This window comes from Typha angustifolia, chromosome 10 (genome assembly GCF_048772165.1).
Source record: "Typha angustifolia cultivar Huaian chromosome 10, ASM4877216v1, whole genome shotgun sequence".
In the NCBI taxonomy this organism is placed as follows: domain Eukaryota; kingdom Viridiplantae; phylum Streptophyta; class Magnoliopsida; order Poales; family Typhaceae; genus Typha; species Typha angustifolia.
Genome location: NC_133248.1, coordinates 5142897 through 5167501, shown reverse-complemented (window position 1 = coordinate 5167501; position 24605 = coordinate 5142897). Strand labels below are relative to the sequence as shown.

At 37.6% G+C, this 24605-nt stretch overlaps 1 protein-coding gene across 1 annotated transcript; it reads left to right on the top strand.

Annotated features, from left to right (window-relative positions):
- Positions 1 to 395: 395 nt before the first annotated feature.
- On the top strand, positions 396 to 22591 carry LOC140769174 (uncharacterized). The gene is made up of 5 exons (XM_073109779.1): positions 396 to 1724; positions 1829 to 1905; positions 12609 to 12720; positions 12889 to 13005; positions 22011 to 22591. The coding sequence occupies exons 1-5, from the start codon at positions 537 to 539 to the stop codon at positions 22356 to 22358; spliced, it is 1842 nt and encodes a 613-aa protein (XP_072965880.1). The 5' UTR covers positions 396 to 536; the 3' UTR covers positions 22359 to 22591.
- Positions 22592 to 24605: the final 2014 nt, after the last annotated feature.

Below are 24605 nucleotides of genomic sequence, written 5' to 3'. Positions count from 1 at the left end.
GGCTTGAGGAGGAGGATGAGGAGGAGCCAACTTACCGAAGGAGGAGGACAAAGTGGGCCGCAATGGAGAAGGACCAAGCGACTGAGGGAGAGCTCAGCTAGGGAGATAGGTGTTTGAGGGGTTGAGTGGCTGTGAGAGAGTTGTTGAGTTGGGATGGAAATTTGGGAAATAGGGTTTTGAGAATTATAAATTTCTTTTATACTGAGCCTATCAAGCCGAGCCTGAATGAGCCGGCTTCAACTCAGGCTTAAAATTACTTTCGAGCCTTCTGATTAGGCTCAGGCTTGATTCAGCTCTAATTGCTGACTCGAGCTCGAGCTTCTGTTGAGCCAAGCCGAGTAGCTAGTTTATTTCGACAGCCCTACCGTCGAAATCCAACGACATAACTTTCCACCTTGCAGCGCAATTAGGCTAACCGTGGCCCCTCCTCTCTCGTTTTCTCCTGCCTCCCGATCGGAAAACCACAATAAACAAAAACTGACCGGTAGGTAAAAGCCAATTCTCTCGTTTTCTTCCCCTTCCTTCCTTCCCTAGCCATGGCCGACGACGACCCCAACGACACCGTCCTCAGCGACGTCGACGACGCTGACGACCCTTCCCCCCTCCTGCTCCCCTCTTCCTCCCCCACCCTTTCCCCCTCCTCCTCCGAGCAGCAGCAGCAGCGCATCCTCTCCCTCCAATCCGAGCTCGATGAGCAGCGCCGCGCCTATTCCGCCCTCGACTCCCGTTTCAACCGCCTTAAATCCCTCGCCCACGAGGCCATCAAGAAGCGCGATGACGCCCTCCGCGATCGCGACAACTCCGCCTCCACTCTCGCCTCCCTCCAATCTGAGTCCGCGACCGCCTCCCAGATGCTCTCGTCCGGCATCGACAAGGTCTCCGCGAAAGTCCCCGCCTTAAAGAACTCCGCCGCCGCCGGCCTCCCCAAATCCCAGAAATACCCCTCCGGCCTTCCCTCTATCGCTTATGGCGTCATCAAGCGCGCCAACGACGTCGTCGAGGACCTTTTGAAGCAGCTCGACGCCGCGTCCCGTTCCCGTGACCAGGCACGTGAACAGATGGAGCAGCGCAACTACGAGATCGCCGTCGAGGTCTCACAGCTCGAGGCCACAATTTCGGGCCTCCGTGAAGATGTCGCTAAAAAGGATGCAGAGATCGATAGATTAACAAGTTCAGTCGCCCAGATGGAGAACGAGATCTCTAAATTGCGGCAGTTTGTCGAGGACTGCGATACGAAATTTAAGACCTTGGAGGCCAAATTGGAGGCGCAGAGACCGGTGCTCGTTGAGCAGATGAGTTACATGTCCAAGGCCTTTGGGGAGATGCACGAGATCACCAAGATGGTGGATTTGAACGAGTTAGATCAAGCAGAGTCGGTGGATTCAATGTTCATGTGGAAGGAGATGGATTTGGAGGGGAATTTGAAGACTTGTTTGGAAGGATCATTCTCGGTTTACCAGTTGGCGCAGGTGGCAGCAGAGAAGGTAAGAGAAGGGATGGAGGAGAGGAGCAAAGAAGTGAAAGATTTGAATGAGAAGGTGGCTGCATTGTTGGCAGAGAAGCAGCATATTGGCACCTTGCTCAGGAGCGCTCTCTCGTCAAAAACGAACGATGTCTTACAACTGGCACAGGAGGGCCTGAGAGAGGCTGGGATAAATCTGGGACTGGATGGCCCTAATAAACATGACTCAGAAGATGGACATGAGAATGAAGTCTATAACTTGGTATTTTACGCTCATCACATATAAATTTTGAAAATGCATTATAATAATTTTTAAATTGCGTTATTCGTGGATGGTTTCGTTATTTCTCTTTCATTCTTGTTTAGGCGGGTGCAGTGGAAAGTACTGTAAAGGAGTCTCAACTCAAGATAATTGAGCTGCAACACATAGTCGAAGCCCTGAGGTACTTACCATGCTTGCAGTTCTTTTGTGCAGATATTCTTAAGGAGTCTCAACTCTTTCATTCTGTTTTCAGCTCTTTCTCTAGTATTATATACTATTGTCTTATTTCACTTACTTTAGCTCTCATTTTACATCCCAGTACTGTTTTTTGCGTTGCTCCAATTCAACAAGGGGATGCCTACCATTCTTAAAGGACATCTAGATTGAATCTGTTTCTCTTTTCTTTTTCTTTTTCCATCTGAAATTCAGAAGGGTAAGATGTAACTGAAGGAATTTTGAGGTTATCCTTCTTTATCATCGTTATACATTACCAAAGCATCCCTTCGATCTACATATGAATTGCATGCTGATGGCTTCACTTGAAAAATAGAAGAAACATGTATCCTCATATGTTTTTAAGTCATGGGGCTCCACCAATTCTTTCATTGTTTCCCATTCCATATACATCTTCCTAACCCTTATGTTGAGCAACTTCACCTTTTTGCACCATTTTCTAGTTAGGCTTCTTTCGTATGCTCCACTCCACAATAGCCAAATGGTGCTAGTCCTTGCTACTATATTTCTCATCTTTTTCTATCTTGTACTCCATTGCTTCGAGGACAGTTTTGGATAGGAGAATAACTTTTATAGGGACGACCAACTTGGGATGTGGATTTAGGGTACAAAATAACATAAGAGCATTATAGAGCCTCATGATCATAGGCCCAAAGCCTAAGAACTAACTAGTTAGAGTTATCCAAAATCATAAGATAAGAGGAAATATGATACAAACGCCTTCCTAACCCCATGATCAACTCGAGTCGAAATTCGTTGACGAAATTGGATTCGAAGGCATGAGGTAGAAGTTAGGGTTACCGTGGATTGTCAAGATTAAGGTGCAATTTGAGATCCAACGGTTAAACGGACGCGTGGTTTTGGAAATGTGAGACTTGGGATGGCAGACAAATCTATCTGAGCGAATCGTAGAAGGGTTGGCTAAAGTGGGCATGGTGGTGATCAACCAAAGGTGGTGGTAAGGTGGTGGTGATGGTAATGGTGGATATCGGTGTAAATGGTAAGGAAAGGGATAGAGAAGAAGTAAGACTGTTCTTTAGGGTTGAGGGGTGCGACTAAATGAGAAGGCAGGCAACAATGGTCGGCCTTGGTGGTGGCTAGGGCGCACCACATAGATTATAGTAACTCCCTAATCGATTTGATTGACCAAGCCAATCTTAGCTTAGGTCAACTCGACTCAACCAAATCCTAATGCAATAGATCAAAATGTTAGGTGCGCACCACAATGGATTTAGTGGCTATCTAACCTAACTCAGCTAGCCACTCGAACAGGCTCGAGTTCGACTCTTACAAATAATCAAATCCTAACTTGACTTAACCAACTCGGCCTTAAGAGCTTAGGTCTGACTTCCTCGTGATTCCTAAAAACTATAGCCAATCACAAGGTGTAAAATTCAATAATCGGTTGGGTTGGACGTGAAGCTTCTTGGCTTCACCTTTGGCATCGATGCCTATGGTGGTGCGGCTAACTTCCTTGGCTAATTTGTAAAAAAATAGTGAGGCGAGATAGAGGGAGAGACCACATGTAGTTTTAGTGCATGAATTCGTCAAAGATGATTGCAATTTGTTAAGGTCCTCAACCTTAAATCTCAATCACTGTTTGCTATAGAAATCATGGTATTGAAAGGTGATGTGAACCTTGCTTAGAAGGTAGATCTAGGTTAGTCATAGATTTTTTGGCCCCCGTAATCTTGGGAGAATATTTGCCAAATATTCAGTTCGTAACTTCCTAATTTACATCTTTGGTATTTAGACTCTTTTTAGATTCAGACTTTATCTAGTTCTGATTTGGATGAAAGACCGATAATGGTTTTGGTGGTGATTGTAGTTTAGAGGGCAGCATTGATTAGCTTATAGATGGCGATGGAGATAGTGCAGAGGCTTGATAATGGTGGCGATGAATACATAGATCAATACTCTAAAAGGGAAGAAGGAGAAGTAGGTCGGCCGTATAGGACTAGGGGAATCGATGGACAAGGAAGGAGAAGCTTTAGCCTCTTAGGGAAAGGCGTCGGTGGTTTGAGGAGAATGTGAGGCAAGGTTCCTAGTATCAGATCGAGATCAGTATCGGCTGTCTGGAAAAACAATATCTATTGACTGTATTGGCTGTTCGTATCGGATCAAACTATTTTTTAATTACATAAAATTTTAAATATGATTTAAAAATGTAGAAAAATTTCTAAAAGTTTAGAAAAAATGATAGAAAAATAAGAAAATAAAAATTACTCACATATGAAGTCTAAAATCTTAAAAAATGTATTAACTTACGCAAAATTTAAAACTTTAATGAATACCGAGCTGGTTCTTATAAATTTCTTTGGTCTTCATCCTCATAATCAGCATAAGTTTGTAAATAATGATGCTTGGGATCTGATCCTCCAAAAATTGATTCTATTATACTAGTCATATTGTATAGATCTTGTTGTATAATTTGTGTCTGAGGAGGATAATAACCAGTATATGGATCTTGTGTCTGAAAATACTGAGGATACTGAGGGTAATATAATAGCATATGGACTTGTGATGACTCTAAATAATAAATTCTCGATGTACTATAATCATAGGAAGCACATTCTCATGACGTCGCTAATATGAATATACATCCTCAATTTCTTAGTCTTAAATCCTTATGCCTCTTTGATTTTCCTCAGCAAATGTAGATGAGACGATTTTACCACTAGGTGTATTATCAGGATTATGACTGGTATTGGTAGATATATTATCTCCTGCAACTAAATAATTCATACTAACCTCTAGTCTCCCTTAATATCTTATCTAACCATAGGTTATATCTATTATCTAATAACCTATCATTTATTTTTCTGATCTATAGATTTAAGGGGTCTTTTTCATCAAAAACATGATTTAGATCAATTAGTTTTTCATCTTCTGTATTAAATTTCTCTCCCTTAATCTCATAATATAATGGCAAAAAATTAACTTTTCAAATCTTTTCATTGTCAATCGGTTGCGTACTTTTGTGTAGATTAAGGAGAAAGTAGTTTAATTTTTTTCACACTATGATGAAGACATAGTTTGACTTAAAAATCTTCTTTTCTATTGGTGTCAAATTTGGTGCCTTATCCCATTTATAGATAGACTACCATTCAGTTGGAGTGTTATGAGATATAGTTGTAACAATTTTAGTAGTACTAGATTGCCCAGCTCTCAATCTATATTTCTCTATCTAAAATTAGAAATATATTATTGCATACTGATTATATTGAAAGTTAATACTTGAAACAAATAATAATAAAATTATTTAATTGAATTATAACTCACTTCTTTGTCTCAAATGATTTGTTTATGAATATTGGACTCAAGCCTGTTGATTACCTTCCTAATTTCCAACAAGACTTTACTATCATTATTGATATTTGTAGAGAATTAAAATCTTGGATTAAGAAAATACCCTGCAGAAACTTAAATTTTGTAAGCATTCAAATCTTTAAATATTTATAACTAAAAGTAAATTAATAAATTAAAACTTAAAAGCATGCCTACTAGCAGCATGTATATTTCTATTTGTAGTTGTCTGTTTGATTTAGAATCAATAATCTTCCACCACTTTCTATAACTTTGGCCCATAATTTTTTTATTGATTCTTTTGCTATGTTCATTGTCTTATATAAGAAACTCATCTCAAACTTGTCATCACTGTCTATAAGTCGTAATACTTTAACAAGAGGTTCAAATACTACGGTGGCAATTGTAATATCATCCCAAAATTTATTTTTAAGAGTCATATTTTTCAAAGTTTCACTTAAAGATTTATCTTTATGTTTCATATTCTTAATTTTTACACTCTTGTGACGTAAATATTCATATAATATAATTTTTGTAGCACATGATGCTCTCTAAAGCTAAAAAATGAGTGACAAATCTAGTGATGTCGAGTCTGATGATCTCGCAACCACCAATCATCTGGTTAAGTAAATTAAGAACTCAACCATGATTATACATAAAATTTGTCAACCTCTGACCTTCATGTATGACAATATTAATTTCAAGTTTTTTTACAATATCCTTTAACATTAGATCAATACAATGTGCAGCACATGACATCTAATATAAATGAGGTTTTCTTATCATAAGTAAATTTTTAGCAGCTTTATAATTGACCTTATTTAGTAACTATTTGGACTATTCTTTTTTCACCGATTTCTGGTATTACTTCATCCATCAATTGACAAATATAATATGTATTTTTGAAATTAGCAGTAGCATCCACAGACTTCAAAAATATTGTCCTTATACTCGAGTACACTAAGAAATTAATTATATTTTTTCTATTTTATGTACTTCATCTATTACACATCTGTGTACAACCAAATTCATCCCAATACTGTTTAAATATCTCAATGTAAGTATGAAGCTCATTTATCTTTCAGTCAAGATATTTAGTTGCAATATCATTTAAACTAAGAGGCGGAATACCAAACCCTATTATAGTGTGATAATAAGGATTATCAGCTACATTGAAAGGAATATAATTATAGAAGAAAAATTTAGAGATAGCCTTACCAATATATTTCTTTACAGTTTTAATCTTTTTGAGAACTATCTTGATGAAAGTCTGTGTACGACCCATTTTTTTTGAAGATATATATTTATTGGTCTAATATTTTCAGACTCTGCTATAACACTAGGAGTCCTAACGGTAGAATTGGTGCCCCCGTATTCTCTCTGTCTGTATATGAACTAATCTAGATCACTGAAAGTTACCACCAGTGCTTTTTCTCATCTTTTCCTCCTTTCTATGTATAATTCTACTCTCTTTTATTGCCCTCCTCAATTATCTCTTCTCATCATCCTCTCCATTTTGCTCATTGCTATCATCATCAATGTGTATAGAATTATACATCAATTCTTCACGAACCATGGACTCTTTTTATTGTGTTGATTATTTATTCTTCTTTTTTTTGGCAATTAGATGAGTTAATTTTTATTTTCTAACTTTCAAGGACAGCCGAGTGCAAACTGCTATATTTCCTTGTCTTCTGGTTAAATAATTTTTTAAATGATTGACACCATTACTGATGTGGGCATCATCTTCAATTTAACCAAAATAAAATTGCTTGAGTCCAATTTTGGTCTAATTGTTGATTTTTAATTCAAATAATTAATTGACTTAGTCAATTGATAGATATGGTAGCCTATATGCAGGGGATGTCCGTATTGAGTTATTACCTAAATTGGGTTAGTCAATTTAGGTAAAATTTAATCAATTAGGATCCTATTAGGAAATAAATTCCTATTAGAATCTCAATTGATAGTTATGGTAAGCTTATATATGGGGGATGTCCACATTGATTTATTATCTAAATTGGGTTAGCCAATTTAGGTAAGATGATCAATTAGAGTTCTATTAGGAAATAAGTTCCTATTTGAATCAGCTAGAATCAAAGTTGTTAACCTATTTAAGGGTTATTATATGAGAAACAAGGACAAGTTGGAACAAGATTTATTTGAGATCTCTCACTTTCTCCCTTGTGGTCTTCTTCTTCTTCTTCTTCTTCTCTCTCTCTTTCTTCTACTCTGTCTTAAGATCCTTTTCTAATCTCTTCTACTTCCTCTTTAAACCTCTCTCTTTCTTCAACCTCTACTTTTTTGTTGGTTACTGCTACTGTCTAGAGGATTCCAGTAGTGAAAGAGAATCTTTGGGTGCCCGGACGTGAGGAGGAAGACTTGGTTTCAAAGTAAAAGCACTACTATTTCATTTATTGGTAAACCTAAACTCTAAAGTCTTTTTCTTTACACCATATTTTAAGTCTTTCTACTATGAACGTATCTATTTGAGAATTGAGGAAGCTACTATCTTATCTGAGTGGTTTTCTCTCCTTCCATCTAGTAGTGATCCTTTTAATCAATTAACTTCTTATCAATTATTGCTTACTATATTTTACTTTAGTTACTTGTTTGGGTCGATTGTTCTCCAAAACATTGCATCCATACTAGATTTGCATCAATTACTCATTTTCTTTTCATGTCAGTTGCATTTAACACGTCTTTTATCTTATCCAATAGTGCTGCAATGTTGCTATCCAATTTTGGTATCATATGATTTATCTTTTGGAGCTATTAATTATATTTTTCACTATAACTCTGTAACTAAAAACATAAACAAAAATTAAAATAAAATATAAAATAATTTAAAATTTACGAAAATAAAACCCTCTTATTTTTTTTCCTTGACTTTCCGATTTCTAGTTTCTAACTCTCTCTGCCTCTCTTAGGTTCTCAGTAGCAGCAGGTGCTGTTGCTGCTGTTGCTACTGCTGCAGGTCAGTAGCAGCATCAGGTGCTGCTGCTGAAGTGGTGAAGCAGCACTTGGTGTTGCTACTTCACCACAGTAGCACCTGAAGGAAAAAAAGAGAAAAAGAGAAATTAATTAGAAATTGAAAAAAAAAACTCACCCGAGGTTGCCGGCAGTCAAGGTCGTCGGATCCGACCTATTCCCTCCCGTTTCAACCGATCCCACTCGGGATTGACCGAAATTGGGAACCTTGACGTGAGGAAGGCTAGAGAGGACGAAATTGAGAGATAGAGATGGGAAAGATAACGATAAAGGTAATACTAATATTCCTTGATACCTCAATTAGGACAGCCTTCATATATATAGAGGCTAACCCCTAAACCAACTCGAATTTAGGCTATTATTTCAAGCAACTTGACTAAACCAAGTAATATTCAAACTCATAATATATTCAATAACTTGACTAGACTAATCAAATAACTTGACTAAACTTATTAATCTATTTAACAACTTGAGTCCATAATTAGCAGGTACCTAAGTTTAGGACTCAAACAAAATAGCAGGTGCTAAAATAGTAAATTGCTAAACTATTATAACTAGGCTCAACCCGACAAGCCCAATGCCTCTTGATGTGATCTGACCTGATTCGGCTTACATTAATCCACTACGCTTCTGTTCACTTTGTCTCCAAAGTGAGAACTATGAAAGCGATCTTCAGGTAGAGCATCTAATGGGGGTGGCATCTCCCATAGCTCCATCTTTGCCTAGGGTGGCTCAACCATTCCTATGAATGAATGCATGGTGGTGTCGGTCTGGCATTGAATTTCTTCTTCTTCTGGTCCGTCATCTTCATCTTCGTCATCTTCACCCATGAGCATCACCATTGCTGCTGGCTGGACACATTTGTGTCGGCGGGTGTATACTTTTCATCACAATGAAAGTAGAGCCCTTTAGCTCTTCGATCTTCCACTTGGGCTGGAGTGAGTCATTGTATGAGGCCCTCGGAAGTCCTCTATCCTCTATAAAAGGCCTCGAAGCGAGGCGAATCTTAGCTGGTGCACGGCAGCCCAACCGGTGTGCGAGATGGTTGTAGGTGGCCGGTGGCATCTCCTGCCTCAAGTTCTATCTAGCTGCTCTATGACATGTTTCGAGATCCTTTAGCTTTTGTTCCATTACCTGAGCAGTGGAGAAAGCCTCCAGCAAGGATAGGGATGAGAGACCATCACCTTAGTTTGAATGTCCTGTCGTAGGTCGAAAATGAGTGTGCTTTTAAGGGCCGAGTTCATCCATCTATGGACTCAGTTACTAATCCTCTCAAACTCTTCTTGATAAGCTCTAACGGAGGTTTTCTGTGTTAGCTTCGTCAATGTGGTTTGAAAATCTTCATAGTCGGAAGGCCCAAATCAGATGCAAAGGGCTTTTGTAAAATTGTCCCAAGATTGGAAGGGCTAAGCTCGTTGGGTGGATTGATATCACCTTATGGTTATCTCTTCTAGATGAAAGGAGTCCAAAAGGACTTTGTGAGCCTCTAAAGTCTGCTGGTATTCAAAGGATTATTTTGCTTGATAAATCCAATCAAGTGGATCTCCATTGAATTTTGGAAAATTCAAGCGCAAAGGTCTCTCGAATTCCGACCTCTGGTTATTCGTCTTGAGGGAGTCTCCTACCTCTATAGCCCTCACCTTCAACCCGATGATGTGGTGATGGTTCATCATATTTTGCCCAGGGATTGTCCTCCTCGAAGCAGTGGATTATTGGTGCCCAATTTCGGTTAGGTGCTTGATTCTCTTCGGTGTGGGTGTCGAGATCGGACTCTGCAGCCGTGCCTCAATTTACTTATCTAGATCATCCTCAAACTCCATAGGAGGTGGATGTGGAGGGGTTGCTGCTCGAACGGTAACAGTCGGGGTTTTGCAACAACATTGATTGTTGGTGGTGTGGCTCCTCGTGGTGATCTAGGAAGCCTCCTTGATTACTCCATCAAAATTTGGTTTATGATGACAAGGGTGGTTTAAATCATAGCCTTGGCGGTTGCCAAGTCGTCACCGTTGAGGGGTTTATCGGTGGTGTCTCCGACCATCTTGGTAATGAAGTCGGCGGCGACAATGGTTTTGTCTAGGTCTCCATGGGGTGGTCCGCTGCCATGGAAGACTTCCCATTAATCAAACTGTTGACAAGGTTTAGAGGGCAATTCTGGTAGATCGGCTTATAGATAGTGATGGAGATGGTGTAAAGGCTTGATGATGATAGTGATAAATAGGTAGATCAATACTTTAGAAGGAAAGAGTGGGGAGGATAAGCTTCAGCCTCTTGGAAAAGGGCGTCAGATGGCTTGAGGAGAATGTGAAGGAGGCTAGAGATGATGAAATTGAGAGATAGATAAGGGAAAGATAGCAATAAAGGCAATGCAAATTTTCCTTGATACCTCCTCAACTTGGGCTGCACTCCACATATATATATAAAGACTAACTCTAAACTGACTCGAATTCAGATTACTATTACTCCAAGCAACTTGACTAAACCGAGTAATACTCGGACTCATCATACATTCAATGACTCGACTAAACTAATTAAATGACTCGACTAAACTAATTAAATGACTCGACTAAACTAATTAAATGACTTGACTAAACCCATTAATCAATTTAACAATTTGAGTCTATAATTAGCAGGTATCCAAGTCTAGGACTTGAACTAAATAGCAGGTGATCAGGACATGTCGATTTTAGCTCGTCATGGTATGTATCATTGGTACATGCCATGTAGAGTCAATGTGTTGGCACATTAGATAGCCTCGACATGTCGAAGAAACATCTTTTTCAGGGCCTTAAAATAGATTTTAAGGGCTAAATTAATATTCTTCAAAGCAAGATATTAGTGTAGCACATGTAATTTTTTTTAATCTCATGATTTTCCCCAAATTTTCTTGGATATTTTAAGTTACCGAAAAACATTTGGGAAAATTTCTTTTTGATTTCCAAAATTTAGAATATGATTTGGATAGATTAAACACCAAAAGACTAAGAGGTATTCAAAGGAATGAAAGATACCTCAAATTAGAGTTGCTTAAATTAAGATATACTCAGTGACACCGGTTAGCATGGGTGACCATAATGGACTATTGAGATACTCTTCCAGTACTAGTGTTGATAATCTACTGGCACGGTATATATCGATCCATACCAACTGCGCTGACTGACATAACAATCCCTGACTGAAACCAAGTTTTCAGACCTTGGTGATCGAGATAATCTAAATTAATGCTTTGATTCAACTGATATATGTATATCCTACTAGCTTGGAGTCACTTCTTTTTGTCAGTTGCCTCACTGTTTTCTTCTTAAACTATGCTTGATAAGATTTTGTTGTGAAATTGGAGGGTTATCAAGAACTTATCTAAAGACTGAGTATTTTTGACTAAGATGATAGAACAATTTATACAAACAATGCTTACTACAGTTTATTATGCTTCTGGAGTAAATGGCACCTTATATAATATAGAATTTTTACTATTTATAGAATTACTCCTTATTATGCTTGGATTTATTTAAACTTGAATCCACATTTCCTAGCAGGCTTTCTGAAGGATGATCATTCTCCAAATGCTTAGCCGTATTACCAAATTGACCAAGAAAGATTAAACGAAGAAAAAGTTGGGAGATGCTACATATAGAACTTGAGAAAAAACAATGAGAATCCTTGGATTTATTATATGGGGAATAATAATTCCTATATATTGTAAGAATAAAGGCAAAGATTATTAAAATTTAACTCTTTCCCTTCAAGAATTACAAAGGATAATAAATTCACTTTATGATTGTCTATTCTCCCAAAGGTGATACTTCCTTATTGTAGTTATCTAAGATCTAAAATGATGCAATTTTAAACTATCTAGAGATGGTTTTCATTCAAAAGAGTAGGGAATTATCATAATTAACATTTTCTTTTCTAATCTTGTACTAGAAGTACTGGTGATTAATCGTGTCACTGGGCAGGCTTTCTCATAGAATATTAAAATGATTCTATCTTGTGATTCTTGTCTATGCTCTTAGTGTTTTTATAGTCATTGAGCCATACAAACTTACTTTACTCTTCATTTTTACATCCTAACTTGCTTTATTCTTCATTGTTACTGGAGTAAGGGCAGAGTCCAGTTTTCATTTAAAAGAGTAGGGAATTATCATAATTAACATTTTCTTTTCTAATCTTGTACTAGAAGTACTGGTGATTAATCGTGTCACTGGGCAGGCATTCTCATAGAATATTAAAATGATTCTATCTTGTGATTCTTGTCTATGCTCTTAGTGTTTTTATAGTCATCGAGCCATACAAACTTGCTTTACTCTTCATTTTTACATCCTAACTTGCTTTATTCTTCATTGTTACTGGAGTAAGGGCAGAGTCCAGTTTACTTAGATCACGTCTGGATGGGCAAGCAAAAGAGATTAACCAACAAAAGCTTCATATAAAGGAACTTGAAGAGAAAGAACAGATTGCAAATGAAAATGTAATTCCTTTTCTCTAGGCTCAACTTATATGCAATGCATTTTCTTTACTTTTTTCTTTCTAGCATCATCATTCCACACATTTAATGTTCATGCTCACTATTGTCATTTAATTGTAAGATGGCATTTATTAGTTACATATAAAAAACTAAGTGGGCATATGTTAAAAGGTTGAAGGCCTCATGATGGACATCGCAGCAGCTGAAGAAGAAATTGCTAGATGGAAAGCAGCAGCAGAACAAGAAGCTGCAGCTGGTGGTGCTGTTGAAAGGGAATTCGTCACACAGGTGATGTAGAATTGGACAAATCATATATCTCCATGATATAATTTTTGTTCTAAAACAATAGGATTTTCTATGTTCGTTCAGCGTTCAGTTCTATATATCTTTGTGACTGTTCTAATATTGATAATACTAATAATATGCATGAATCTGAGTTTCGGCGGATCCTGATCTAGGCTCGGGATTGGCTGAATAACTCGATTCATTTCATTTAACTAACATGTCAGACCAGATCCAACTTGAATCTCAAACCCATGTGACATTTTATTAATGTTGCATGGTCCTTTATGCGACCCCCGCCAAGAATCGCAATCAAATCAACTCTAGACAGCAAGTAAGACTTTGCTAACTGTCTGGAGATGGTGTGCACCGAAGCTGGTGGGTTTGCGTCGAGCTTGGGTTGCTTACAGGTTTCTAGAAGCAGTGCACACTGATTTTTGGGCGGTGCGCATCGATGCAGGCTATTAAGTATGGAAAGTCTAATATGGTGATCTGTTGTAGCTAGGACTTTAGGAGGGACTTCTTAGGATTATAGGGAGCCATGGAGTGGTGTTTGGGCTGAAGGGTAGGTCGATGTAGGGCGTAGCTTGGCTATAGGTTGAACTAGGGTTTTGATATGGTAGAGGATAGATGAATTTTGGCTGATGTTGACATAGGTGATGATGGAACGTGGGTAATAGCTCTGGTAGGTTGCGCATAGTGAGAAAGAGTACTGCCATAGTGAAGGAAAGAAACTGCTAAGACGAGAGGGCGGCAAGGGAGAGAAAGACTAATTGGACAACAATAAGAAAGCTAGATAAAGTAGAGAGAGTTGCCTAAAAGTCCTTGTATTTAGATGGCCCGAATAGAAGGACTGTATTTGTGAAAAAGGTTGGTTCCTTTTGGCTGATTAGAACCACCATATTGCAACATCCTCCAAGTGAAAGAGGCTAGCAACACTTTGAAATCTTTAGGTGTGTTCAGGTAGGCGAAAAATTACTCCACTCAGTAGATCCAGTCGAACGTGTTGCCATCATAACTTAGGGAAATCCAGCTACAGGATTTGGCCATTGCTGTTCCATGAGTGTCTCTATGTCCTTCCTTTTATCAACCATGATAGGCCACCTCTGGTACTCTTTGGTATGGTTGGCAAGTATCCTCATACTCAATCCATGGGTTATATGTAGTGCACGTCTATGGCCATTGGTTGTGGAACCCATCTATAGGATTGCATTCCTTTTTCATTCTAGAGTGGGCAGTAACGGCATATGAGTATGCTGTCTTGGAGATGTTTCATGCTGAGGCAACGATGAGGTGTCGGCCTAGGGCTATGTACAGGTGTGACTGTGATAGCCCTAGCTGGTGATCTGATGGTAGGTTTGGATCTGCTAATGCCTCTGATCTCCCTCACGCTCTCTTTCAGCTCGATAGCAACAAAAGATATTAGTGCCATCATGGGCATGAGATCGAGGCCTGTTATGTTCTACCTCTCCTCATGAACGCCCTTGACCTTAAGTTCCATTGAAAGATCGAGTGGTGGGATGTATGGCGTCGAAGAACTTGGATCAATTGTATTCCTTTGTGTAGACATGGCTCTTGTAGTGGACATGCCGAGGAATGTTGCTCCACCAAATTGATAGGATTCCATAAAGGATCACAATCAAATTAGTCCTAAATAGCAAATAACCATTTATTGACTATTTAGAGAAGGCGTGCACTGAAGCTAGTGGATGTGCACCTAGCTCAGTTGTCGACAGATTTCTAAAAACGGTGCACACCGATTATTGGGTAGAGGTGGTGTGCACCGACGCAGGTTATTGAGTATGGAAAGCCTGATTTATAGATAAGTTGCAGTTGAGATTTTAGGAGGGGCATCCTAGGATTATAGGGTGTCATAAGGTGGTGTTTGGGTTGAAAGGTAGGTCGTCGTAATGCTTAGTTTGACGATAGGTTGAGCTAGGGTATTTATACAGTACATAGTAGATGATTTATTGTTAGAATTGATATAAATAATGATGGAATGCGGGCAATAGTTTCATAAGTTATGCATGGTGAGAAAATATACTGTTGCAGCCCCACCTATTTCTCACATGACCCGTTAGTCAATATTTTCACATAGTATCTAAGATGAAAAAACAAAATTCACTGAAAATATTCTAAGCAAAGAACGTTCGAAGTTACCACAGGCTACAACAAGTCTTCAAAATACATGTCTATAACATAACTAAAAGTAGCTAAATACACATGTAGGGGCAATGTAACTAATACAATTATCAAAATATAAAAGAAACCAAATAGATGATGAGCATAAAGCCTAACAAGTTGTACACATACAATTTGAAAATAGTATAATACATAATGCTACAATATAGGTCAAACTTAAATGATAATATAATAAACTTGTAAATTCAATAATGATGGCTCATCATTTAGTGACAAAACAAGATTATAACTCATAGCAACATACTCTCCTTTAGCCTTAATATCATAACAAATAATTATATCATATGCTCTCCTATAGCATCAAACAATGGGAAAAAATAACATCTAGCTGTAATGTCGCCCGTACATGCCTGACGACATTGCATATGAGTTGCTATTTGTGGCTATTAGACTACCTCGATTGTAAGCATATCCTCATCACTCATCATCGCACCCCGTGCTGAAATTCACAAGCCTTTGGCTCGGAAAGATATTTTAATCCTACGTCATTAGGTACCGCTAGAACTATAAATCATACCTCACAATCATCATTTTCGAGATCAAGAGTTTGACCTCCATACTCGACAATAATCATGCCTACTCAAATCCGGTGTTCAAGTTACTAGAGTGTCCTAGGACTAATGATCTCAAACGTGGACCAATGTATATATATACTCTAACCCTAGGTGAGTGAGTAAAAAGGTACTATCAAGATGAGATTTAACTACTTAGTGATACCTACATTTGGTGCAATGTTTGATATCATACATGGCATGATCAACATACTTTAATTGCATATACTATATAAGCATGTATTCAATCATGCAGAAGTGATTAGTACATAAATGCTAATAATAAAAGTATGAATATGAATATCATAATATTAATATAGTGTCAAATGCTAGCATTGTCATAGTACGTCTACACTATCCCATGGTTCAAAATATCGGCTGATTCGATCGGTTCGAGCCGATCCTTTTCCCTTATACATTGTCAAATGCTAGCATTAACATAGTACGTCTACACTATCCCATGGTTCAAAATATCGGCTGATCCTGCTGGTCCGAGCCAATCCAAGCCGATCCTTTTTCATTATTTTTCTCTCCTTTTCTCTCTCTCTCTTTCACCATTTCTCTTTTTCTCTCTTTGACTATTTCTCTCTTTTCTCTTTCACTATTTTTCTCTCTTTGACTATTTCTCTCTTTTCTCTTTCACTATTTTTCTCTCTTTATCTCCCTACCTTAGCTATTGCTTCTCCGACGTAGAAATCCAACTCAGGCAAACTCCACTGACACAAATCCAACTCCGACAACCTCGGCTATGTGATTTTATTTCTTAGGTGTTACAAACTTACTAGACGATAGGGAGAAAGCTAAAGAGAGGAAAGATAGAATTTGAGGCAGATAAATTCAATTCATAGATATGCTTAAGATACAAGCCATAAGATCCTATTTATAGAGAATAAAATAAAAGAGCCCTAAACCAAATAAAAAAAATAATATATCTAAACTAACCATCATGTAACTCCGTTATCCAAAAGACCCTATGTAACTTCGTTCTATCCCAAGAGTCCTAATATAAAAAACGAAGATCATGACATCACCAATCTAATCCATCTAATTTCACATGATTGGGACATCGTATAAATATTATATGATTATTCTCCTAGAATTGCAAAGATTGCAATTTCCTGCAATTCAAGGATGACTAATTTCTTATTCAGACTCAAATTTGACTTGAATCATATCAGTCCCCTTCTCCAACTCACCCTAATCTCTCTCTTTTTCCTCACACGAACCTATGCACTTGATTTGACAACAATCGATGTCTAGCAGGCTTGATCATGACCTCCAACTTACTTTGACAACCTCCGGTGGCATCATGAGCTCTCTTTTCTCTCTTTTATTTGTTTTGTAGATCTAAACTCCCTCTCTCCCGCTATTGCTACAAAAACCCTTCAACTACTTCTGTAGTAGAAGGTCAGCCCTTCGGCTATTGTCGTAGCAGATGGTGAGGACAAGAGAGGAGAGGAGATGGAGCTGCAATTAAGAGAGGGAGGGATCTAAATAATTTAAAGAAAAAGATGATACCATCTCTCGGGTTAATGTTTGATCTATCCCGTTTTCAGATTTGGATAGGATCTTATACGGAATTTTAGAAGAGGATTCTGAAAGTTATAGCTGTCGGATCAACGTGAAATTTTGATATGTTGTAGCCCTGGAAAAGAGCTTTCCAATGAATCTAATTTCAGAAAAAATCAGACGGCGGGATTTGGAGATATCGTCAAATAAGTAGGTGAACGTTAGGGAGTCCGTTTTATGGATCCGTGGATGGAGGCACGGGATCCTAGGTAGATTATTGTGGTGGTAGGCCAACGGTAATGGGGTGGCACCGGTGAGTAAGGTGGTGGTGGAAGGATTATGGATAATGAAAAGGGTTAAGGCAAGGGTAGAGAGATTTAAAGAAAGGGAAGGAGTGGGCTGCCCTAAGAGACTAGAGTGAGTGGTCGGTCGAGGGAAGCTAGAAACGGCGGAGCCGGAGGATGAGGGAACGAGAGAAAAGGAGAAAAAGAAGATTAGGGTAAAAGCTCAATTCATTCAATGATCCATTATTAGTTGCCATCCACACCTTAAGAGGCTAACCAAACAATTCAAAAATGTCAATTATTAACCCTAGAAACAATGGATTTTTGTTGATCGCGTTCGAACGCACAAAGGACGTTCTCTATTGATGTAAACTTGATGCAAACGTTTGAACGCAGCGTTTGAACATGCCCGATCGTGTTCTCTGTTTTTGTGAACTTGATATAGGCATTCGTAAGTGCGTTCGAACGCGCCCACCCGCGTTTGAACGCAACCTACAGAAATCTTATTTTTCTCTGAATAAAACATTAAAGCAATAAGAAAAGACACCCATAAGGTGTATCCATACTCGAGACGACATCGATGAAGTCTGAATCATACATATCAAAAGAAAGGTCTATTATCACACAGAGGGAGAAAATGGAAGAAAGTGAAGTCAACTTAGAGTAATATTTTTAGTTTTCACCCTTTTGATGTGAGTGATTAATATTTTACTACTTTTCTATTTTTTTTCTAAATTTGTAGGATTTTTTGCAATAATTTTTGAAATTATATGTAATTAAAAAATCATATGATGCCTAAACAGCCGACGTGGTAAACAATACAGTGGGCATGTATAGTTTTTCCATCTTGTTTCCAATTAACTTTTTGTAGATTCTTGAATTTTAGAAGGATAATATCCTACTCATTAAATGGAGAAGCCTGCAACAGTATGTATAATCATTTGAAGAATTTGAATAAGATAAGGGACTAATAGTTGTGATAATGTTTTGTAGGGTAATTAATTTATTACACTTAAAGCTCCTGAATTAATGTCTGTTTTCACAAACACTCCTAAACTTTTTGTTACAATGTCAAACCCTAAACTAGGGGTTCAAGTGAATATTGTAATGACATTGATGAAATAAGCTTAGTTACTACTATATCCCCATACAAAGATGCCACCTCATCTTATAGAGTAAATTAATTAGAAATATATATTTGCAAGAAGATAAATGGAATTAAAGAAGGAGGTAAGTCTAAGGCATTTCAGTCCATTATTGTTGGACTAAAATAATTGTACATTGAGTTTCCCTGTAAAAAGGGCATTTCAATACATATCTCTTATTTAGGCTCATATAAGTGCCACATAAGCAAAATTATCTATGATAGCATACGATAACTAACAGAAGGGGGTATTTGTTGTAAACTCATAATTAAGGGTTGTTTGTGAAAATCAGCAATAGTTTAGGGGGTAAGTGTAATTAACCTTTTGTTGCGTCCAATTTTCTACATTTTTCAAAACCGATTCCCATCATAACTTGAGATGCACCTGCTCACTCTTGTCAGATTGTACTATATGATATAAATCTTGTTGTTCCTCACCATTTTTATCAGAAATATATTTTTGAGAAAATTATTTTACGGGACCCTTGCAGTTCTATCTGCTTCTTTCTCTTATCATGTCTGATTTTCTATTTAGCACGCTGCTAAATAGGGAGGTATGATATCTCCAAAAGGCGAGTTTTGATGAAAAACACTAGTCCTGTTTACCTCATATCTGGTTGAAATGATATCTTCCAATATTTTTAGAAGAGCATGTAGAGAAATGATCATTATTTATCTTCTTCCTTCGCATGAAGTGTAAATTGGTGTGAGTCCCTACCAGAGTGATTCCGAGTTGTCATTCTCTACTTTAATATTTTCTTTTTCTCATCTATTCTCTCATTTATTTCATTTTCTCTACTTAATTTTTTTTATGTTAAAAAGGAAAAAGATATTTTTGGTATGATACTGAAGCATTACTCTAGTAATATGGTATCATCGTCTTTTTCTTTTATCAGATTTCATATCTAAACCTTTCACCTTTTGTTTTTTACTGCTAAAATTTGTACTGAAGAAAATATTATCTTATGTTTGAAGTACGTTATCTTGTCATTTTCATTTTCTTGATTCATATGTGGGAAGATCACTGAATAATGGTTGTCCTTCGTAACTTTCCAATTGTCAAAAACCTTAATATCAATAACATGCATCAAATAGCTTGAAGAAAAATTTTGAATATAAGACTTCCCACACATCATCTCGCCCTCTGGTTTGATTGAAACTTAAGTTATGGAATAATCTTTTTTACAAGTTTCAACCTCTATGGCTGCAATTGGTTCGTTCTCCTTCTGGTGATTGATGTTTATAATTGTCGTAGACTCAACAGGAATGGATACTTGCTATGCAGTCTTTGCTTCGACTTAATTATCTGACAAATAATATTGAAAAATGACCCCACTAGTTGATGAATTTTCTTTGACCGGCTCTTCTAACACTTTTTGAATCATAATTGCTAGATTGATACTGCTATTCTTTTCCTTTTGAGCTTATGTTGAAACTCATTGCCTTGAAAAGAAGATGATTTGTTCATTGAAAGATTTTCATAGTTTTCCACTTATCTGAGGCTGATATGTGTTGACATTCTTGTTGGAATATCTTTTCTTTAATTTTGGAATAAGCTTGTTGACTGCGATATTTTCCTGACTTATAGGATACACTTTTATATGGCACCCTATATTTCTCCCTACTCTGGCAACATCACGCCCTGTTGCTCCAATAGTAGGTCGATCTCACTGTTGGAGTCTGAAGACTCTGAACTCCTCACTCTTCTAGTATCTCACTATTTTCCTAAATAATTTCATCCTTATGCATTGAACTCGACTTATATTCGACTTCAATTTTGAAAGAATACTTTTCTATTTCATTGCTCCTTTGACCTTTAGCCTTATTTTCATTTGCCGGTTATTGGAATTATCTTTATATAACTTATTCTTGAATAAACCAGTTATGTGTTTCTTTTATTGAGGTTTCTGCTCTTGGAAGGTGTCTTGAGGGATGCTCAAAATACCCGTGAGTCTGAAGCCCTGTCCATGTCTATGATGGGTTACGATACCAAAAGATCAGTTACGTAACGATTTCTTCAAGATCTGAATTTATTACAGGAATCAGTCCGCACAACCGTGGGAAAATATTCACTAAATATTCTCCTGTAGTCAATAAATTACGAAACCAATTGGATTAAATTCGTAACTCCCTGATCTACAATTTTTGTATTTACACTTTTCACAGATTCGAACTGCAACTGGGATGAAAACATGAGAGAACGTGCGTGATGGTGGTGGTGACGGGTGGAGTGGATGTTAAGATTATGAACGATTATGGAGATGAAGGTGTATGATGGATGTAGTTAAGGGATAAAGACGAAGGGGAAGAAGTGGTCAAGATCCTAAAGAAGAGGGAGGACTTGACAGACGAGGGAGATTAGAAGTTAGGAGAGACCTTGCCAACGGTAGAGATGGTAGGTTGGTAAAGAGGGAGGAGGGAGAGATAATAGAGAGAATGCGACCTACAGGAATTTTATTTTAATAAAAATAAATTACTAATGTAATAAGAAAAGATTCTAACAAGGTATATCAGTCTAACCTAATAAAATTGGGTCATCTTTCATCCCAACCCACTTTGGACCCGGCCCGACCCGATCTGAGAGTCTATTGGACTAGCTCTAGGTCAAGTCATGTCCAAGCTTGACCTGGCCCGAGCCCGTGGCGCCCAGCCCATCCATTAAGGCCTATAAGTAATAGCTCATTTTTTTGAGCTCTAACATTTCTATTTGATTTAAATTTAAATTCCTTAAATCCAATTTAATTGCTTATATTCCTTAAACGTTAAATATCTGTTTTTATTACTGTGCTCATTTGGAAGCATTAGTCACAATTTTTATTGCGACTAATTTGGTTGAGATTGGAGGCAACTATGGAAGTGGGAACATTTAGAAAATTTTGAATCATATAAAAATATTTTTTTCAGGTATTTAGAAAATTTTCTACCATATAAAAATATTTTCTTCAAACATTTATATTCAATTAGACATGATATGTCTATCTGCTCACTGCCCAATATCATAGGCATGGACTAGACCAAGTTAAAAAATTTTAACTTGGTCCGGACAATATCTGGCCCAGTCTGAGCCGGATTTTTATTTTGTTCGGACCAGGCCCGACCAGACTCCATTTGCACTCTTAGGTGTCTTTAATGATAACAACAACATATAATTTCTTTTCTGATAAAGAATCAGCTTCTGATGTATTTTACCTTATTCATCTTGCCAGTTTGAGTAAACATGTTTTGAAGATATACCTGAACTTTTTTACTTCCAATTTCTTATCAAATTTCATGAATCAAATAAGTGAATTAGGCATTCTGTTTTCTGTTTTATTAATGCAGATATCAGCTCTCCGGAAGGAATTAGATGAGTCGAAGCAATCAATGTTAGAGCTGGAGAGCAAACTCAAGTTCAAGGAACATACTGCTGCGGCAGCAATGGCTGCAAGAGATGCAGCTGAAAAATCTTTAAGGCTGGCAGATTCGAGGTCTTCGAGGCTGCGGGAGAGGCTGGAGGAGCTTACTCGGCAGCTTGAAGAATCCGACAGTAGGAATGATTCAGCAAGCCAGAATAGTCATAGATACATGTGCTGGCCATGGCAATGGCTGGGCCTAGACTTCGTACGATACTCCCAGGCTGACATACAGCAAAACAGTAATGAGATGGAACTATCAGAACCCCTTGTCTAAGATTTAGTTATTCTTCCTGTACTCAGAACAGAAGATAGTTTGATCCTTGTAATTGTTAAAAATAGGGTGATAGTAGTTTGCATCAATTTGCCGACTTTTGCATGTCCCGAGGACAGTGCACGGATCCTTTTGTGTACTGAGCGATTTAAAAGATGTGTTGGATCACAAAGAACTGTTTAAGGCTTGGATATAATACTCTAATTGTCAAATGGCATCATTGTGGATCATTGTCACTTTTGATGATTCAATAATTTAATTATGCTTCATATTTCTTTACGTATAACTACCAACTTGGCAAACACATCATATAATTCTTTTGGTACCTTTCTATACTTCATTTGTGCACCTTTCAGCCCTAGCCAGAATCTTGTACTTTATTTTCAATGCTTATGCTGGCTGCTTCCGTTTTCTGTAGGTTCTGCTGTTTTAGGATCAGAAGTTTGCTTAGTTATTGGAAATGTAGCAGGACTAACTGTAGCATGAATCTACACTCCTTTTTACCCTGAAGGTGAGGGCGATCCGTCATTTTTTAGGATGGAAAATTGCCCCTATGCTACTGCCAGCACCATATTTTGGACATTTCATGAAATATCATACTTCTCTTGCCTTAATGAAGCAAAGTAGACATTTTGAGAAAAGGGGCAACTCTGGTGCTTTCTTCACCCGAAGCACAACATTTTTAGATTTTGGAGATCACCGACATCTCAGAAATTTGCCTTCACCTCATTTTGGATAAGATAAGAATCTCTCTCCCTCTCTCTCTCTCTCTCTCTCTCTCTCCACACACACACACACACACACACACACACACACACACACACACACACACACACACACACATATATATATATATAATGTTGTATGAATAATATTATAATATTATCAGTATAATTACTTATATTTCAAACTGTATTACAATTTATTGCCATAAGCTTAGGATAATTGGTGGTAAGATCACGATACACTTCAACCAGGTTGAGACAAAATAGGGGCGAGGAGACATTGAGTTCAAAGCCCAGAGCACCAATTCCAGAATTGCAATAAAGACCCAGAACTCTTATTATTTATGGAAATTTGCATATAACCCCCTACATTTTAATGAAATTTTTGTTTACACTGTACATTTTCACTTATTGTAAATCGAGCCCTATGATTTAGTAAATATGTGTAGAAACACTATGCCGTTAAGATCTCTTAGTTAAACTTAACCAAATACCTAGATTAAATTAACTTTACTAGAAAATTATAAAAATACCCTTAGCTAAATTATACTTAATCAACAGATACTAAGGATATTTTAGTTATTTTTATTTAAAAAAATTAATTCGATGTAGAGTGGTTTTTGTACATATTCACTAAATCATAGGGCTCAATTCGCAAATAGTGAAAATATAGGGTGTAAACCACAATTTTGTTAAAATTCAAGGTGTTATATGCAAATTTCTTTATTATTTATTTTCAACATTGTATTTGCTTATTTAAGTTGTTTAATTTCATCTCCAATTTGCTTATTGGATTAGTCGGACCTGAGCCCATTAAGCTTTGGTAGATTAGAGTCTAATTGGGTAGAGCCACTATAAATACTTGTGGTGCGCTATCTTGGATTATTAAACTAGATTGTCTTCCTCCTCTTCGGTTGAATATCTCCAAGCCGTGGAAACCCTAGCCACCATCTTAACCGATCACCACGGCCGACCTCCTCATCTGGCAAGCGCCTCTCAACCTTTAGAGATGGCCCTCCTGCCTTTTTAATCCCTTTTTCTAATTATTCAACACTTACACCCATCTCGCCTACCATTTCCACCATACCGCCCTACCTAGGTTGACCACCACCATATCCTAGCTACCTCCACTCAACCATCCATTCTAGTAGATTCGTCCGCCATCTGGAATCTACCAAACCTCTAAAGTCATTTGCTTATCCAACCATTGAATCTCAAGGGCATCATTAACCTTGAAGGTTTGCGATAAACCTAGCTTTCGCCTTGGAGATCAGATCTCATATCCGAGGTTATCATTGGATTCGTGTGGATTGTGGGAACTAGCATATGCCTTCAAATCACTAATTAGAGGAGGGTTTATTAATTGGAATCAGACCCAGGTTGACCTTGGACCACCATTAATGACTAACACGAGATCCATGACGGAAAGAAGGAAATGAAGATCGGACAGAGGACAAAACTACACCAATGGACCTAATCACCCTTGGATTAAAAGAGGAGATATGTGCAGATTGTGAGGCATGTA

What these genes read in the sequence shown, in the direction of transcription:
- LOC140769174 (XM_073109779.1), top strand. Translation starts at nt 537, where the DNA reads ATGGCCGACGACGACCCCAACGACACCGTCCTCAGCGACGTCGACGAC. An exon ending in AGAATGAAGTCTATAACTTG is followed by an intron (nt 1,725 to 1,828) that starts GTATTTTACGCT and finishes ATTCTTGTTTAG; the next exon opens with GCGGGTGCAGTGGAAAGTAC. An exon ending in AAAGGGAATTCGTCACACAG is followed by an intron (nt 13,006 to 22,010) that starts GTGATGTAGAAT and finishes TTATTAATGCAG; the next exon opens with ATATCAGCTCTCCGGAAGGA.